A 17362-nucleotide genomic window follows, 5' to 3' on the forward strand; every position below is an offset into this window, starting at 1 on the left:
AAGAGATTTTAGGTTACTGAGCCAACATTAGTTGTCATGGAGAAACCAGTCAGCTCACAGTTAAAAACAAGGGATTTATGAATTCCACATTTTGATGGTGTTAAATCCAGATATGGATGGATTTCAGGTCATGTGGGAGCACCAAATGATGTAGTGACCACACAAGTTTGAACACTAGCCTATATACTAGTAGGTGATTCCTAGGCTAAACTTCAAAGGATAAGGAAAGTTTTGAGCCTAGAATACATTGTTATCAATCATGAACAAAGTGTCAGTACAATTATTCAGGAAAGAGCAAATCACTTGAGTAATTAACTAACTGACATTTGATGTCTTATGCATTCAACTGGCAACAAACGTGCAATTTTCCTTAAATGCATAATGCCATATTTTTTTCCTGAGAGCAGCCATGTCAGGCAGAACAGATATTGCAAAATATCTAAACTTGTTGGAAAACTTTGATCTCTATTTTAATCTAAAATTTGAAATAACAGGCTTATTTATTTGCATGAAGGTACATGACATAAATAGTATAAAGTGCCCAATGTTTCCATGGATGGCCAGTTAAAATAAAATTGTTTCACAGCTTCTGGAATCAACATAAAATCCACTGTGTTAAATATGTGTGATAAACATAGAAATTCCTAAGTGTACAAGGCAATAAATGGCTCCTGCAAACTGAATAAACACCAAGGCCTCTAGCAGAAGTGTTTATTAGTATGCACAAGCTATTTTTGGCCAAGTAAACTGTGATCCCTAAGTTTATCAATTGATTATACTGCTTATTAAAGTTTTACAAAGAAGCACAAAAGTAAATAAAATACTACAGTACAATGGGAGCAGTCAGTAGGAATCAAGACTCTAAGTGGGATATTGTTTATTGTAGAGCTTGTTCTTGTACAAAGTATTATTATGCAACTGAAATTGTGTTACAGGACTATACAACAGCTTTATATATATTACTAGTCCAGTAACATAACCACTATGCTACCGTTCCCTTATTAGTTAGAGAAAGAGATGTGATGAAGAATAAAGGATTGGGTAGCGAATGAGAAAGAGATGTGACAAGGGAGTGGAATGAGAGAGACTCTGAGGGGAGAAATTGGGCTGTGCATGCCCAATTTCAGGGTATAAAATTAGTGCAACGGTGACAAATCAAATCACCATCAACATCCATGGGGTTCTCATTGATCAGAAACTTAATTGGACCAGTCACATAAATACTGTGGCTACAAGAGCAAGTCAGAGGCTGGGTATTATGCAGCGAGTGTCTTTCTTAGAAGTCAGGCGGTCATCATATTGGTCCGGACGACTTCAAATATCAGTTAGATAATATAGTCTAGACCTCCCTGGTAGTCACCTGATTGGAGTGGTTAGGCAATTGAAATATGTAAATAAGGGTCCTTTACCTGCTGAATGATCCTTTTGTGCCCGATACAAGACTTCCAAAACAAGTGCTCTACTCAGAGCTCCAACAAGGCAGGATAGCCCCAGGTGGGCAGAGGAAATGCTTCAGGAACACCTTCAAAGCCTTCTTGAAAAAGTACAACATCCCCTCCGACACCTGGGAATCCCTGGCCCAAGACCGCTCAAAGCGGAGGAAAAGCATCCGGGAAGGTGCCGAACACCTCAAGTCTCTTCGTCGGGAGCAAGCGGAAGCCAAATGCAAACAGCGAAAGGAGCGCATGTCAACCCAAGCACCCCACCCACCCGCCCCTTCAACCACCATCTGCCCCACCTGTGACAGAGATTGTAGGTCCCACATTGGACTCATCAGTCACCTGAGAACTCATTTTTAGTGTGGAAGCAAGTCATCCTCGGTTCCAAGGGACTGCCTAAGAAGAAGAAGAAGAAGATCCTTTTATGAAACTGGATTGTAGGAATACTGGATTTGCCGGTTCCGAGGCCTGTCCAATGATTCTTGGCACCAGTCAGCAGGCAGGCTGCATCAGCGATATTTAATTAGATGCTCAGGCTGCACTCAGTTAAGTCTCTGGTTAGTTGTTTTAGACTGCTAGTGGGCTTGGAGGAATATTTTTGGCTTCTGTGGCAGAGAGATTTTTGTGGAAAAGTTCTGGAAAGTCATTTTTTGCAGCTTTTGCATTTTGTCTGTGCAAGGGCTTCAGCTGCCAATGGTAGTAACATGAGTGTTTATGGTAGTAACATGAGTGCCTCGCTGGGTCTGAAGGAAGAGGAAGAGGAGCAGCTGCAAGCAAGACAGCAGAAAGCTGCAACTCCTGGCACGAGGGCAAAGGAGAGCATAGTGCAGCAAGGCCTTACAGCAGAGTCTTCTACAATAGGATCTTCTAACTCAACTTGAGTGAGTAGTAGTGTGTCTAGCATCTCCGCTTCACCAGTGAGGCTGTGACTGAGCTATGTCACCTGTCGCAGCAACAACTGGAGCCCAGCAGCATGGCATGTGCAGCAATACCTCTGGCTCTTAAAGTAACGGTGGCCCTCAATTTCTATGCCTCAGGGTAATTCCTAGCTGCAATGAATGACACCAGCAATATCTGTCAATTCACAGTGCATTGCTGCATAAGGCGGTTAACAGGTGTACTCTTCAACAAGAGGAACAATATCATCTTCCCTATGGGGGCTGCCAAGCAACAGGAGGGCGGCTCTGGGATTTGCCAGAATTGCTGGCTTCCCAGTGAATAATTGTCTGTACACATATTGCCCTGTGTACTCGGTATGAAGGTCCCAGAATAATCAACAACAGAATGGGTATCCACCCTATGAACGTGCAGTTGGTGTATGGCCACAGGCAGCGGATAATGCAGATCTGTGCTTGATTTCCTGGCAGTAGTCACGATGCCTTTGTCCTGCGCCATTCCTCAATCCCTCCCTTTCTTCCACCCAAACCATCGGGTCAGACGCCGGCTGCTTCAGGACAAAGGCTATCCCCTGAACACCTGGCTCATAACTTCTGTCAGGAACTCAACCACAGTCAATGCTACACGCCACAACCAGAGTGATTGTGAGGACAGTAGCAGGTGCAGATTGTGCCAGGGGCAGCAGAAAGAGGTTCAATGAAATGTGGATGCAGGTCTAAGCCAGAGTAAGAAAGATGTGAGTAGGAGTCTTACATTAGAAGCTCTGTCCAGATCATTGAATTTTTTTGCAGAATTGCGGCTAGATCCTGGGCTATGCTTCTCGCAGTCACCTGCTCCGCCACCTCTGAGCACTGTTGCCGCATGACTTGCTTGGGCACCCTTCTGCCATAGGGGGAAATAGCACCTCCTGCACCGACACCACCAGCGCAGTGGTGGAGAATCAGAGGGTTCTTTGCTCCAGCACCTCTGCTTTCCATTGTTCACTGTTGTTAGGTAAATCAGATCAGAGCAGCCAAAGTGCACCCTCCTTTAAGAGGTGCAGGCTGCCTTTAAATGGTGTCACTAACACACGATTTCCCGCTGCCCCCCGCCTCCCCAGCCACCCCCCCCACAAAATCAGTGAGCTGTCAATCAATAGCACGAGGCGTGCTGGCAGCTCGTCTCATAAATTAAAATGAGGCACATGTTCCAAGCTAGCATGTGTCTCTTGATGTAATCGGGTGCGCGTTTTCAACGCATCTTTGATTTCGTACCGGTTCTAGGTGACAACTAAATTTCTCACCCACTGAATACTGTCCCTTGGTGACATTATCCACAGGGATGGGGTTAGTTTCCACATGAAGTTGATCACATCCAACTCTATCCTTCCACCACCTTTTTCTCCCCCAACAGCTTCCATGCTCTCAAATTACTTGTCTGACTTCAAATCCTGGATAAGCCTCAATTTCTTCCAACTCAAAATTGCGAAGACCAAAGCCAGTGCGTTTGGCCTCCATTACAGACACCAATTTCATCACCCAGCCTGATCATTTTCTCAGGGTCAACCAGACTATTCATAATCTTGGCATTATATTTGATCCTGAACTAATCTTTAAACCACACATCCTATCCATCACTTTAATTGCTGGCATCCACAACTTTGCTCACCTCTTGTTCTGACCTCAGCCATCCACCACTGAAGCCTTTATACATGCCCTTTTCAGTTCCTGACTTGATTACGCTTATGCCCTTCTTGCTGGTCTCTATCCTTTTCCAATTTGTCCAAAACACCTATATCCTGTCCTGCACTAAGTCTCATTTGTCAATCACTCCATCCTTGCTGACCTTCTCATTGGTTACCTGTTCCTCACATGTTAAATTTTAAATCAGCGTCTATAAATCCTCCATGGCCTTGCTCCATCCTATCTTTGCAAGCTCCTCCAGCCAGATAGCTCTTCCCAAATGCTCTGCCCCTCTGATTCTTGTCTTCTACTCACCCCTCTGCCTTTTGCCCCACTATTGGTGATATAGTCTTCAATTGCATTGGACCTGCTTTCTGAAATTCTTTCCCTAGACCTCTCTACCATTAAAGATCTTCACAAAATCCGTCTCTTCAACCAAGCTTTTCACCCCATTTCTTAATCTCTCACTTCCTGGTACAGTATTCATTTCTAATTGCCATTCTATAAAGCATCTTCAGGCATTTTACACATTACATTTAAGTTGTTGTTGTTGACTGAATGCTGCTTTGGGGCTGTCTGTTCACCTCTGGACCTGGGTTTGAATCTAAAGTCCTCTCACTCTGCTGCTAGGAGGATCCTCACTGAACACATGTTTGGGAAGTCTCAATCCAGTTCTTGGTGGGTACAGGTCCACTAAAACTGCATATAATTCAACACAAATTGTTAATTGCTCTAATACAAGCCATAAAGATAGCTGATTTGGGAATTGGAAATATCACGTGTTATTAATTGTTTGATTTTTGAAGAGGATCCGGCGATGTCTATGCACATGCTGGTTATCAAGACTTGACCTGATTGGCACGCTTTAGTCTTGGTGGCGGATAACTTTGTTGTGGGATGCAGATTTTGTTATGGGTCAGCATCAGTGATGATGATGTGAATCAGTATGCAATGCTAATTTGAAGCCACCGCTGTCATTTTGCAACTCCACAATCCAGCCAACGCCCGTCTTAACCTCACACAGCTGAACACAATGTTAATTGGCATAAAGGACCCCCATCATTGCTATTTAAAGGGATCATGAAGTATTTACAGGTTAGTGGCTGGATTATTTCTTCTGGCTGCTGGTGCAATTGTATGCATTTTTGTAGGATTTCTCTACTTGGTTCTCTTGCAAGTTCAACTATTCTTCAATATATCACAGCACAAGTTCAGTTCACAAAGGATTCCCACCACTTCTTGCAGCCACAATGCACCTCCCATTTAAGAGGTGCAGGCTGCCTTTAAGAAACGCTAGCCACCCGGGAAATTGAGGCCCTTGCTGATGCGTGCAGCCAATGAACAGCACAGGTGGCGCTGGCTGCAATCATGTCAAACAACAGACAGCAGCAATTTAATGTGTTGCCTACAACGCAATGAGCGTGGGTTAATCGCATCTCCACGCCCGTTTTTGGGGGTTATCCAATTTAACCTCCTTCTTGTTTTAATTATTTTCTTTGAAGGCAGGTTGCATTTTTTACTCAAGTTTACATACCAAAAATAAATAAGTGGAAAAAATAGATGTTCAGCCTGAACCTGCTCTATGTTAAGTTTTTACAATACAATATTTAATTTGTCTCAGAACTAGATTACATTTCTTAACACAAAGGCCGGAATTTTCCTTACTGAGTTAGGTCAGGTGCGGGCCGCGTGGCGGGTCGGAACCGTGTTGTTCTGATCATCCCGCTCCTCAAAGCGACTTTCAGTTAATGGCGCCTATTAAGGCAGACCTGCGCGTTACCCGGCCCTATTAATTGGTGCGGGTCCGATGACTTCATCGATGACTCATTTCAGGGGTTAGTTAAAGCAGCCTTGGCCACAACGCATTTGAAGGTTCATCTAGGAGTGTGCAGGGAGGATATTGCACGGTCTGCTTATTGCTCAGACTTGACTTCACAAAGAGAGAGCTGCAGCCAGGTTTTCAGATGACTCCCTAAATATTCTTGTGGAGGGAGTCAGAGCACGCAGGAAGGTCCACTTCCCTGCTGATGGGCGGAAGAGACCTCCCGGAAAGACAAAAAGAGCCTGGCTCCAAATAGCTGAGGAGGTGAATAGCAGGGATTGTAGTGTATGTAACCTGTACCACCTTAAGAGGATACCTTAAGGTGATGGACTACTTTTTGATGGCTCCTGTACATTGTAGTACCGGTGGTGACCACACCGGTATATAAACCCTGTGGAGCAAAGTGTATTCCAGTTCAGCCCTGACCCTCAATTACTAAAGACCTGTTTAATTATTTCTGTAGTCGGTGTCCAGTTATTCAGCATAACTACATTTGGAAACACAGACTCAACAGTGGCGACGAGTCTGATCTTACCTAGTGGCAGTTGCATCAAAGGAAGCTTCGCCTCTGAAACGGGCGTCGATCAAGGACATCCACCCTCAACATCCTGCTGGGCACTGCATAGCACGGGAGGCAATCGGGAACCCGGGTTGGTTTCTGGCCACAAAGTCAAACATCAGTGAACATCCCTTCGACGACAGCGGCGGGTAAGCCCGATCGAGCGGCACAGGGGGGAAGTCGGCCGAGTTGTCAGTAAGAGAAGGGGAGGGAAACGACGAAAAGGGCGGAGAACACGACCGCAGCCGGTGTCAGGGACCGGACTGCAATCGGGGCAGAGACGCGCAGCAGCCAGAAAAGCGTTTATGCCCACAAGGACCGCGGGAGTGGCGGGGAACAAGAGCAGCAGCGTAGGGGAAAATAAAGGACCGCTGGGAGGCGAGAATGGCAACAGCGCGGTAATCGCCATTTTGAGTCGGCGGGGGAAGAAGACAAGCGCGGGAAAAGCTGCCAAGCGCGGGAAGCCGCCATTTTGAAAAAAATAAAATAAAATAATAATCATATCCGAAGGAAAGGAAACTCAACAAGGATGCCAAAAACGGGTAACATCACTGCTTTTGATAGCGATGTGGAAGATTGGGCCACTTATGTAGAACGCGTCGAAGTTTACTGTACAACGAATGAGGTACCGGAGGATAAGAAAGCACTAACCCTATTAAACTCGATGGGTGCGAAGATGTACGGGTTATTAAGGAACCTTGTAACACCAGATAAACCGGTAGGAAAGAGTTTCGCGGATATTGTTACTATCCTGCAAGAGCATTTAAACCCCACGCCGCTGCTGATAGCGGAACAATTTAAATTCTACAAAAGAATTCAACTTAAAGAGGAAAGCAATGCTGAATTCTTAATCGAACTGTGCAAGTTATCAAAGTACTGTCAGTTCGGTACAGGACTAGCAGACGCACTGAGAGATAAGTTTGTGTGTGGGCTCCTAAGGGAAGGAACCCAGAAGCGACTGCTAGAGGAAAAGGATCTTACGCTGGACAAAGCTTTCAGCATTGCAGCATCGCACGAGGCAGCAGCACGAGGCGCTGCAGAGATACAGCAAAGGCCATTGGAATTCAGCACCAATGAAATGGCATTGGGCGCAGTAAAGTGCTATCGTTGCGGAAGGACAACGCATGACCAGAACCAGTGCTGGTTCAAAGATAAAGAATGCAGGCAATGTGGCAAACTTGGTCACATAGCGAGAGTATGCCGGTCAGGAAAGAAGACCAGCAGCAAAAAGTCGCCGCAGGAGAAGTACAAAAAAGTACACAAGGTGACAGAGAACAGTTCGGATGAACAGAAGATGGATTTAGACTCCAGCAGTAAGGAACTGGGTTGTCTAAAAATACATAATGTGGGTAACACAGCAGACCACCAAACTATCTGGGTCATGCTTCGGATAGCAGGAGTCCAAGTGAAGAAGGAATTGGACACTGGATCGGCATTGATGGTCATGAATAAGCAAGATTACAAAAGGTTATTCTCGTACATTCCCCTGAGGGATACGGAGATTGTATTGAAAACATACACGGGGCAAATAGTATATCCCATCGGAAAGATAAAAGTAAATGTGGTCTACAATGGTAAAGAAAGTCAGGAAATGGACTTGTATGTGTTACCTGATGGAGGTCCGCCACTACTGGGACGGGAACGGATCCGGAGAATAAATGTGGACTGGCATTCCATACAATCACTGACTGTAGATTCCTGTAAAGAGGACGATGTCAAACCTAAACGACTGTCCAAAATATTGGACGATGCTAAGGAGGTGTTCCAACAGGGACTGGGAACACTGAAAGGAATTACGGCAAACATCAAGGTTGAAGAACATGCAAACCCAAAATTTTTCAAAGCCAGACCGGTACCTTATGCGATACGACCTGCTGTGGAAGCAGAGCTGGAAGGGCTAGAACGTTCAGGAGTACTGTCAAAGGTGGACTGGAGCGAATGGGCCACACCCATTGTTCCTGCCATGAAGCGTTCGTCGAGCAACAAGCCGGGGGAACCTGGGAAGGTTCGCATCTGTGGCGATTTCAAGATCACTGTTAATCCGGTTCTTCACACGGTGCAATATCCGCTTCCGCGGATTGAAGATATCTTCGCTTCGCTGTCTGGCGGGAAACACTTCACCAAGATAGACCTGGCGCAGGCGTACCTACAGATGGAAGTTGATGAACCGTCACGCCAGTATCTCACGATTAACACACATAAGGGCTTATATCGGTATAATAGACTGGTTTTTGGAGTGGCATCGGCTCCAGCGATTTGGCAAAGGGCCATGGAGCAGGTATTGCAGGGAATTCCAGGCACACAATGCTACCTGGATGACATTCTGATTACAGGAGATGACGATAAGGATCACCTCGCGAATTTGGAGCAGGTGCTCACCAGATTGAAAGAATATGGGCTCAGAGTTAATCGCCAGAAATGTGAGTTCTTTCAAAAGCGAATCTCGTACTGCGGCCACGTCATTGACCAGGAGGGGCTCCATAAGTCACCTGACAAGATCGAAGCTGTTGTGAAAGCTCCCGCTCCGGAAAATGTATCCCAGTTGAGGTCGTTCCTTGGGTTGGTTAACTATTACCACAAGTATCTTCCAAATTTATCCACGGTGTTACACCCGCTGAACACTATTTTTTAAATGGGAATACCATGGAAGTGGAGCGATGATTGTAAGCGGGCTTTTCAAAAAAGCAAGGCACTGATCACCTCTAAGGAAGTGTTGGCTCACTTTAACCCAACACTGCCTATTCGCTTAGCTTGTGATGCTTCTCCATATGGTATCGGGGCAGTGCTCTCACATAAGTTTCCAAATGGCTTGGAAAGGCCAGTCGCGTTCGCATCCAGATCATTGACCTCCGCAGAGCGCAACTATGCTCAGATAGATAGGGAGGCTCTCAGCCTCGTGTGGGGAGTAAAGAAATTTAACCATTACCTGCAAGGCCAAAAGTTTACGCTGCTGACAGATCACCAGCCGTTGGTTTCCATTTTTAACCCTAAGAAGGGTGTTCCGGTTATGACGGCGCAGAGGCTTCAGAGATGGTCCCTTTTCCTAGGGGCACATCAATATGATATCGAATTCAAAGGTACAAAGCAACATGGTAATGCTGATGGGCTGTCGCGCCTGCCACTACCTACAGCGGAAGAGGCACCGGCAGTTGACCCTGTCGAGATATTTCACTCGACCATCATCGAATGCTTACCAGTCACCAATGCGGGTATTGAGAGAGAGACCCGAAATGACCCGACACTGTCTCGGGTCTACGATTTGACAGTGAAGGGATGGCCAGCACATGGTGACCCACTGTTACCAGCATTCTCAGCCAGACGAGAACAGCTGTCCGTCTGTCGAGGAACATTGATGTATGGAACAAGGGTGATTATTCCTCCTAAATTAAGGGAGAGAGTTCTGAAGGAATTGCATGAAGGTCATCTGGGGGGAGTCAAGATGAAAAGCCTTGCTAGGGCTTGTGTGGTGGCCAGGTATCGACAAACAAATAGAGGATCTGACTAAAAGCTGCTCAGGGTGCCAAAAAGTTCAAAACGCACCTCCAATTGCACCGCTGCATCCGTGGGAATGGCCTTCAACCCCATGGCAACGTGTGCATATCGACTTTGCAGGTCCATTCATGGATTCCATGTTTTTGATAGCAGTAGACGCACATTCTAAATGGCCAGAAGTGATTAAGATGTCGACCACTACCTCTGAAAAGACGATCACAGTTCTAAGAGCCATATTTGCAAGGAATGGGTTGCCAGAACAAATATGTTCAGACAACGGACCACAGTTCGTGTCAGAAGAATTCCAGAAATTCATGAAAAAGAATGGGGGGAAACACTATACATCTGCCCCATATCATCCGGCTACAAATGGGTTGGCCGAGAGATTTGTACAAACGTTCAAAAAGGCGATAAAGGCCATGAGCGAAGACCATATTCCACTACAACACAAGGTGGACAATTTCCTGATGGCATATCGAAACGCCACGCATGCAGTGACAAATCAAAGCCCTGCCATAATGTTCTATAACAGGAGGTTGCAGTCCCGGTTGGATTTGTTAAAACCCAATGTGCGTAGGGAAGTCTAAAACAAGCAATTCCAGCACGTAAATAACAAGGCCACTCGGAGTTTCGAAATAGGACAACCAGTGTTGGCTAGGGACTATAGGAATGATAAATGGCAATCCGGAACAATTCGTGCCCGACAAGGACCCTTGATGTACACGGTAGACGTTGGAGAGAATGTAATACGACGTCATGCTGACCAACTTGTGGAATCGAGAACAAGGGTTGACCCCATGTCTACGGCAGAGACACCAGTTGAAGAAGTTATTGAGCCTGTAGCATCTACCTCAGACTCGAACGTACATGATGATGTTCAATCCATAGAAGATCAAATGGATGAGTCACCCCAGCAACGAGAACCAGAGACCCCTGAAAGGCGTTATCCGGCCCGGATCAGGAGGCCTCCTCAGAGACTGAATCTTTGAACAGTTTTGTGTGAAAATTGTATATATGTTATCCATGTAATGTTTAAATTGGGGTGTACACTGTTAAGCTAAAAGGGGAGGAATTGTAGTGTATGTAACCTGTACCACCTTAAGAGGATACCTTAAGGTGATGGACTACTTTTTGATGGCTCCTGTACATTGTAGTACCGGTGGTGACCACACCGGTATATAAACCCTGTGGAGCAAAGTGTATTCCAGTTCAGCCCTGACCCTCAATTACAAAAGACCTGTTTAATTATTTCTGTAGTCTGTGTCCAGTTATTCAGCATAACTACATTTGGAAACACAGACTCAACAGGGATGTCGTCAGGAGGACCTGGGTGCAGTGCCGCAAACGCTTCAACAATCTCGTTAGATCAGGAAAGGTGAGTACACAGCCACACTCACCTTCATCCTGCTGTGCCTGTCATCACATCCCCATCACTCAGCCTTCCCAACCCTACTCCTGCACATCATTACTCACACCAACATACCTTGCACATCCACCCATCCCTCTCTCTCTATCTGCATACTCACATCCCCATCTGACTAACCAACCGACACACTCATCCTCATCCAATCATACCAATTAACACACAAGGAGGCCATTTGGCATTAGCACTTTGGCATTGGCACCACACTCCCTCATAGTCACCCTCCACAGTTATAACCTATACATTCCTTACACTCATGCCATCACTCTCACTCAAATTTCTCTTCTTTCCCTCCTTGCAGGAGAAATGAGCACACAACAAGGAGAGGGAATGAATGGGAGGTGGGCCTCCATCCTTCGCCACTTTGACTCCAGCAGAGGTGGTCGCCCTGGAGGTGTCAAGAGTTGCAGAGCTGCTGGTGGTGGGAGACGGAGAGAGGGGGGGGGGACTGCCCAGCAACCTGGTGGCAGAATTACATCTCATAAAACCACATGGCATACAGCAGTCACTCATATGAGGACTGATGTCAGCAGCCAGTGAATGTTCATCATGTGTATAATGGTATCGTTACCCATTTTTAATATAACATTTTAAAATCATCTTTTTACTGTCCCACAGGTCCATCAAGAGCACCACCCCCACCACCCCACTGTCCAGCTGGAGGAGGAAGACAACTCCTCAGAGGAGTCTACAGTCTCTGAGGGTGCACTGTCACCAGGCCTAAGTGCACCCAGCACCAACACCGAGACACACACCTCGTTGAGTCCTACGTGAGATACAGTAGTGTTGTCACCTGGTGTCTCACAAATCACAAGTGAGCAAGAGGAGATGGTGGAGACAGGGACAGCAGTGGAGACTCCTTGGCAGAGGGCGCAGGACACTCCCAGCTCTGCTCAGTTGCATGCACAGGCTGAGCCTTGGAGGCCATCCAGAAAGAGGGCAATCCTGGATGTGCAGCAAGAAGTGCAGGAGGCTCTGACAGGTTTTGTGGCCGCGATGTCTGCAAATGTGCAGAGAATGGAGAAGTCCATCTCCAACATGAGCAGCACCATGTTGCAGGCAATGTGGACAGCATGCTGCTCCATGGAAAGGATGGCCATCTGCATGGAGCAGCTAATGCGCTACTCACATGAGCACATGTTATCTATGGACAACAGATGAGCACATGTTATCTATGGACAACAGATGGCAGAGGCTCATAGACCTCCTCTCTAGGAGGGATGTAAACATAGACTTGGGTCCTCATGGCCCCACTGCTGTGCAGCAAGGTGCTCTCCAGCTCCTTGCTAGCAGGGAAGTGTGGGTGGCCCATGAAAGGAATGATGGCGAGAGGGGACATGGAATTGGGGGCTCCTCTCAAAGTGCTCACACTTCTCCCCCGTTGCCTCCCCCTCAGTCAGAGCCCCAGATGCCTCCTCGGATTGTGATGGCAGAGTCTGTCCCTGCACAGTCGCAGGAGGAGCAGACTTTGGCGGGGCCAGCACAGGCACCAAAACCCAGAGGACTTTCACCAAAAGTGTCTACGCAGTCACAGCAGCCTGCCTCTACCTCTGCTGAAGCCACAGGAGTTGCATCTCATAGAAGCACGTGTAAATGAAAAATGATAGAGTAGATGCACAAAGGTAAGCACATGGGTGTTTAAAGAAGTGTTATTGTTAAGGTTCCGTTACTGTTATGACAAATGTAAAACTATTCATGCCCATTTTTGTATGCTACTTTGGAAGTGGCTTAGTGAGTTGCAGTGAATGGGGAGACATAATGTTACCTCCAGCAATGGGGGCCAGTGTGAAAGGAATGGCTTGGTCATTGTAGGGATGCGTTATGGTGTTGCTGGGGGGCGGGGGCGAACCTGGCACAGCATATGTGGGTGGCTGACTGGGAGATGCCGCAAATGTCTGCTGTGGATCCCTGGAAAGAGCCTGAGGCGAAGAAGTTGAGGCTGCTGGTGTCCACCAGGTCCTCTGGGCTCCAGCGAGCTGCAAATCGACAACCTTGCACGATAGCCTGAGCCTCCTTTGGAACTGCTGCTCAGTCATGTTGAGGAAGCTCATCCTCTGCCTGTATACCTTATGTTGGGGGTATCGCCTCCGGTGCGGTGCAGCCCTGTGCTGATGCCCTCTGTCCTGTGCAGCATCAGGTCATTGAGGAGAAGGCTGCTGGGTGTGCCTGCTTCTGCTGGTGTTGGGGCTCATCCTGGTCCGATTCGGAGGACCAAGGTGAGACAGTATAAGCGGCACCCATGCTGATATAATAGATGGCAGGTAGAGATCAGAGGACCAATCTGTCAATGTTGTGATAGTTAGTTGCAATGAGGTGGGAGCGGCTTTTGAGGTTGCAGAAAAGACTTTCAAACTCTAGACACCTAAATCTGTTCTCAAAATGGAGTCAGCAAGGGCCTTTCCCTTAGCCAAGTAATGAGGTGTCATGTGGGAGTATTTATTGGGATTTCCATGATCTGTATTAATGATCTCGATCAATAGCCAGTGAGCTTCCGCCAGGTTGACAGACGTGGTTCCCGAGCTGCGTGATTCTCATGGTCACCCAGTGAAATTCAAAATATCTGGTTAAAAACACTGTTAAGGGTCTGACAACAAGGTTTTAATGAGCTTAATTAGGTCAGCCGCCTCTGCAGTTCGGGTCTGTGCCGCGCTGGTAAACGTGCCTGAGTTAAAGGTACAAGGAGGCGGGATGACGGTGGGTTCCCGGTGTACTCCCATTTTCTGCGACTTTTACTGCCGACCCGCCTCCAAACCCGTCGCATGGCAACGGGGAAATTCCGGCCAACTGACACTGTAAATATTTTTAAAAATTGAAATTCATAACATTGCTGCCTTACTAATATTGTGAGAAGTCACACAACACCAGGTTATAGTCCAACAGCTTTATTTGAAATCACAAGTTTTCGGAGCGCTGCTCCTTCGTCAGGTGAAGGAGCAGCGCTCCGAAAGCTTGTGATTTCAAATAAAGCTGTTGGACTATAACCTGTTGTGTGACTTCTCACAATTGTCCACCCCAGTCCAACACTGGCATCTCCACATCATGGTTACTAATATTGTTCATCACTCTGTATAAAAATAAAACTGTTGGTAACAATAAGCCCTGAAATGCACTGATGCTTACTGTGTGAATTAAATCTACCCTGCAGTTTATAGACCCGCTCAAAACCTAGTTGGTTAAATTAAATATTTATCTTTCATTCATCATTCTGTAACACAGCCAAGGTGCCATGGTATCTCATGAATAACACCTACAGTTTAGCATTTGGAACCTAAGAAAGCTATAGTACATCTGGTAACTAATTGTAAATGACTGATTTTTTTAATAAGTAAAGGAAAAAAATTCCTTGCATACTAAACACAGGACAGAAATATTGTATGTGTTAAAAAAAAACATCAGTACGGAAAGTGAAGCTCTGTAAACTGAGTTGTGCCATTTCAAATAATGACAATTGCTCATGTGCTGGTCTTGACATTCACGCTGTGAGTATATTTATTTACAAGCATTCAGTTGGTGAATCCCTGCTAGGTTTATGGGAATGTACATTATACGTACAGAAGTTATGGGAATATGATTTTAACAGTAATTATGTTCATCTCCTACAGAGATCGTGACACATAAATAAAGATAAATTGAACAGATTTAAAAGGCAACATTGGTTTGCAAGGAAATACTAGACCACCACTAATTGGATCACATGCCAAAAACAACATGGTGATGACTCAGTATGACCAGGATTATTAATACCATGAATATGATCTTGCTATTAAAGTTGTCGCTGCTTTGGTGATTTGAAGTTACTTTTCATCTTGATGATGTTTATACCATATTTTACAATACAAAAATAAATGTTAGTATCAGTTTGAGGCTTTTTAATGAAACAATTTAAAAAGTGATTTTTGTCAAGACACATTTTGTACTGACTCTCAGTAATTTTCATGGAAAGCAATTTATCAACAGAGTAATGATGGCTGATACTCTGAACAACTAAATTAGAATTACAAACCTCAATACTTTTTTTCAATTCGTAATTTTGGAGAAATATAAAGCTTTTGGGCCATGGTAGATTGTGACCATAAGGACAGAGTCCAGTTTTGCCTTTTCACCATTTGCATCACACTAAACGATAATATAGTTAATGTTCTTACGTAACTTGAAAAAATATTTTAAACTTGTAGGTGCCAGGCATCATTTGAATGCCACCAGTTAGCTGCTTGTCCATTTCAGGTGGAGAATGTCAAGTAGCTGGCAAGGAGAGAACGATGATCTGGTGGCCAAGATGTTCGACAAGAGCAAGTTACCGGCAGCAAGGCAAGTCCGAGAGGATCTCACAGCTGGGGAGCAAGGGAGCCCAGACTTTCCTTATGGGCCCGGAAGAGCATTCCTGCTTGCCCTCGTCCCACTAAGGAAAGTTTTTTTTTTTGAAACTTATCTTAGAGTGCCTCGTTGGCTTCCCGACAGTTTTACCTGGTGGGGCGGTCACGGCAGGTTAGAATGCCACTGGGGTCCCATGTACGTCAGAAAGGTAATAACAAGGAGATAAATCTAGCACTGATTCTAAAGCAGAATTGAAAAGAGAACTAAGATTCATCTTGGGCAGCTATTAGATTCAATAAGTATCTCCATAAGCTAGTCTGATTGGATAAGTCCAAAGGAGACAATGCCACATGTGAATTATGGCCATAATCATAAGTGGAAATACTGGTCATATCACATGGTTGGAAATGACACAATCTATTTAAAACACTTACAGAAAGTAATGAGTATTTTTCAGCTTTTATAGTTCAAGAATACCAGTCAAAGCTGTACTCCAACTGTCATATGGAAATGTGATTTGTATTTCTATGGTATTTCATCACACAAGTTGTATAAAAAAATGTGTTGTACTTACCATTTTGAATAAATTCTTCCATTTTTTCTTTGAAAGGTTGGAGCGCCTGCTCTGATGACTGCTGGCAAACAAGGCTTGTTTCTTTCTCACATGCTGAAAAATACATAAATCACCAAGTATTAGTTTTTGAAACAATCGATTGTCAAGGCTACAATATTTACCCTAAATTTCACAAACAATTATTAAAGTATGTTCAACCAGAGTCCAAAAAGTATCAAACCTGTGGCCAAATTAAGCAAAAAGCAAGTCATATTTAAAACAGTATCCTGCACTAACATTTTGAACTTATTGCTATGTTTACACTTATTACCTAATAATTCATACAAATACAAAACTACTGCAACACAAGTGTACCTGAACGATTGATCACATGGCTTTAATTTTAGCATTGATTATGCTTGTAAACACTGAATGTCATTAGCAACCCTACATAAAATGCTTACAATATTCTTTTAAATTTGTGTTAGGTTAGAAATCTATTAATATTAGGTGAATAGTTCAATGTCGATTATCCATAGGTACAGCTATCAATCCAGTAAAATTCCTAATAATTTGAACAATCAGTAACTGTGGTGTATGTGCCTTTAAGAGCCCCAGGTGTGCTGTAATGCCGGTAATTGCCACTCGGGCCATATAAGCCTGTATATTGTGTATATCCGTTAGAACCCCCCCCAGGCTTTGCTTAGTAAATACCTATGAACCAACTCCTGTCTTCAGTGTCTTTATCAACGCACGGACACTACAGTGGCGACGAAGTGGAAACAAACTTACCTGCAATTCGGCAGCACCTCAAGGACATCGATTCCTCGGGCGTCCAGAAGACTCAAGGAAGTGAGAGAAGCTGTGGTTTCACCAGCTGGCCAAGCTGGTGGCAGGTACTGCGTTAATCCTTCCTGGGCGTCAGGCTGGGGCTCCAGCGGCTGGCTCTACAGCTGAGACAGGCAGCGAAATTGGAGGCAAGCAATAACGGACTGGGAGGGAGCACTCGGGAGACGGCCGGCGTGGCAAGCAGGTCAGCGTTCAGACCTCCGGCGGGAACGAGTCTCCAACAGTAAATTAAAAAAAGAGAACGGAAACCGCAGTAAACAGCGTTGTTATCGGCAGCAGCGGTGGGAAAGCGTGGGAAGCGCCATATCTTTGCTACAGAAAAGAAAAAAAAGCGCGGGAAGCGCCATATCTTT

The 17362-nt window shown here is 45.4% G+C and overlaps 1 protein-coding gene across 5 annotated transcripts in view; it reads right to left on the reverse strand.

Annotated features, from left to right (window-relative positions):
* LOC147109492 (formin-1-like) overlaps window positions 1-17362 on the reverse strand; it is a 706352-nt gene that overhangs the window by 232749 nt on the left and 456241 nt on the right. For all 5 annotated transcript variants that reach the window (XM_086003485.1, XM_086003484.1, XM_086003488.1 and 2 more), the window contains one exon: window positions 16182-16274. In XM_086003485.1, coding sequence (XP_085859611.1) covers window positions 16182-16274 — 93 coding nt within the window. The remainder of the gene's footprint in view (window positions 1-16181; window positions 16275-17362) is intronic.

Source organism: Somniosus microcephalus, chromosome 12, assembly GCF_052327205.1.
Source record: "Somniosus microcephalus isolate GS21.2 chromosome 12, FLI_Smic_1.0, whole genome shotgun sequence".
In the NCBI taxonomy this organism is placed as follows: domain Eukaryota; kingdom Metazoa; phylum Chordata; class Chondrichthyes; order Squaliformes; family Somniosidae; genus Somniosus; species Somniosus microcephalus.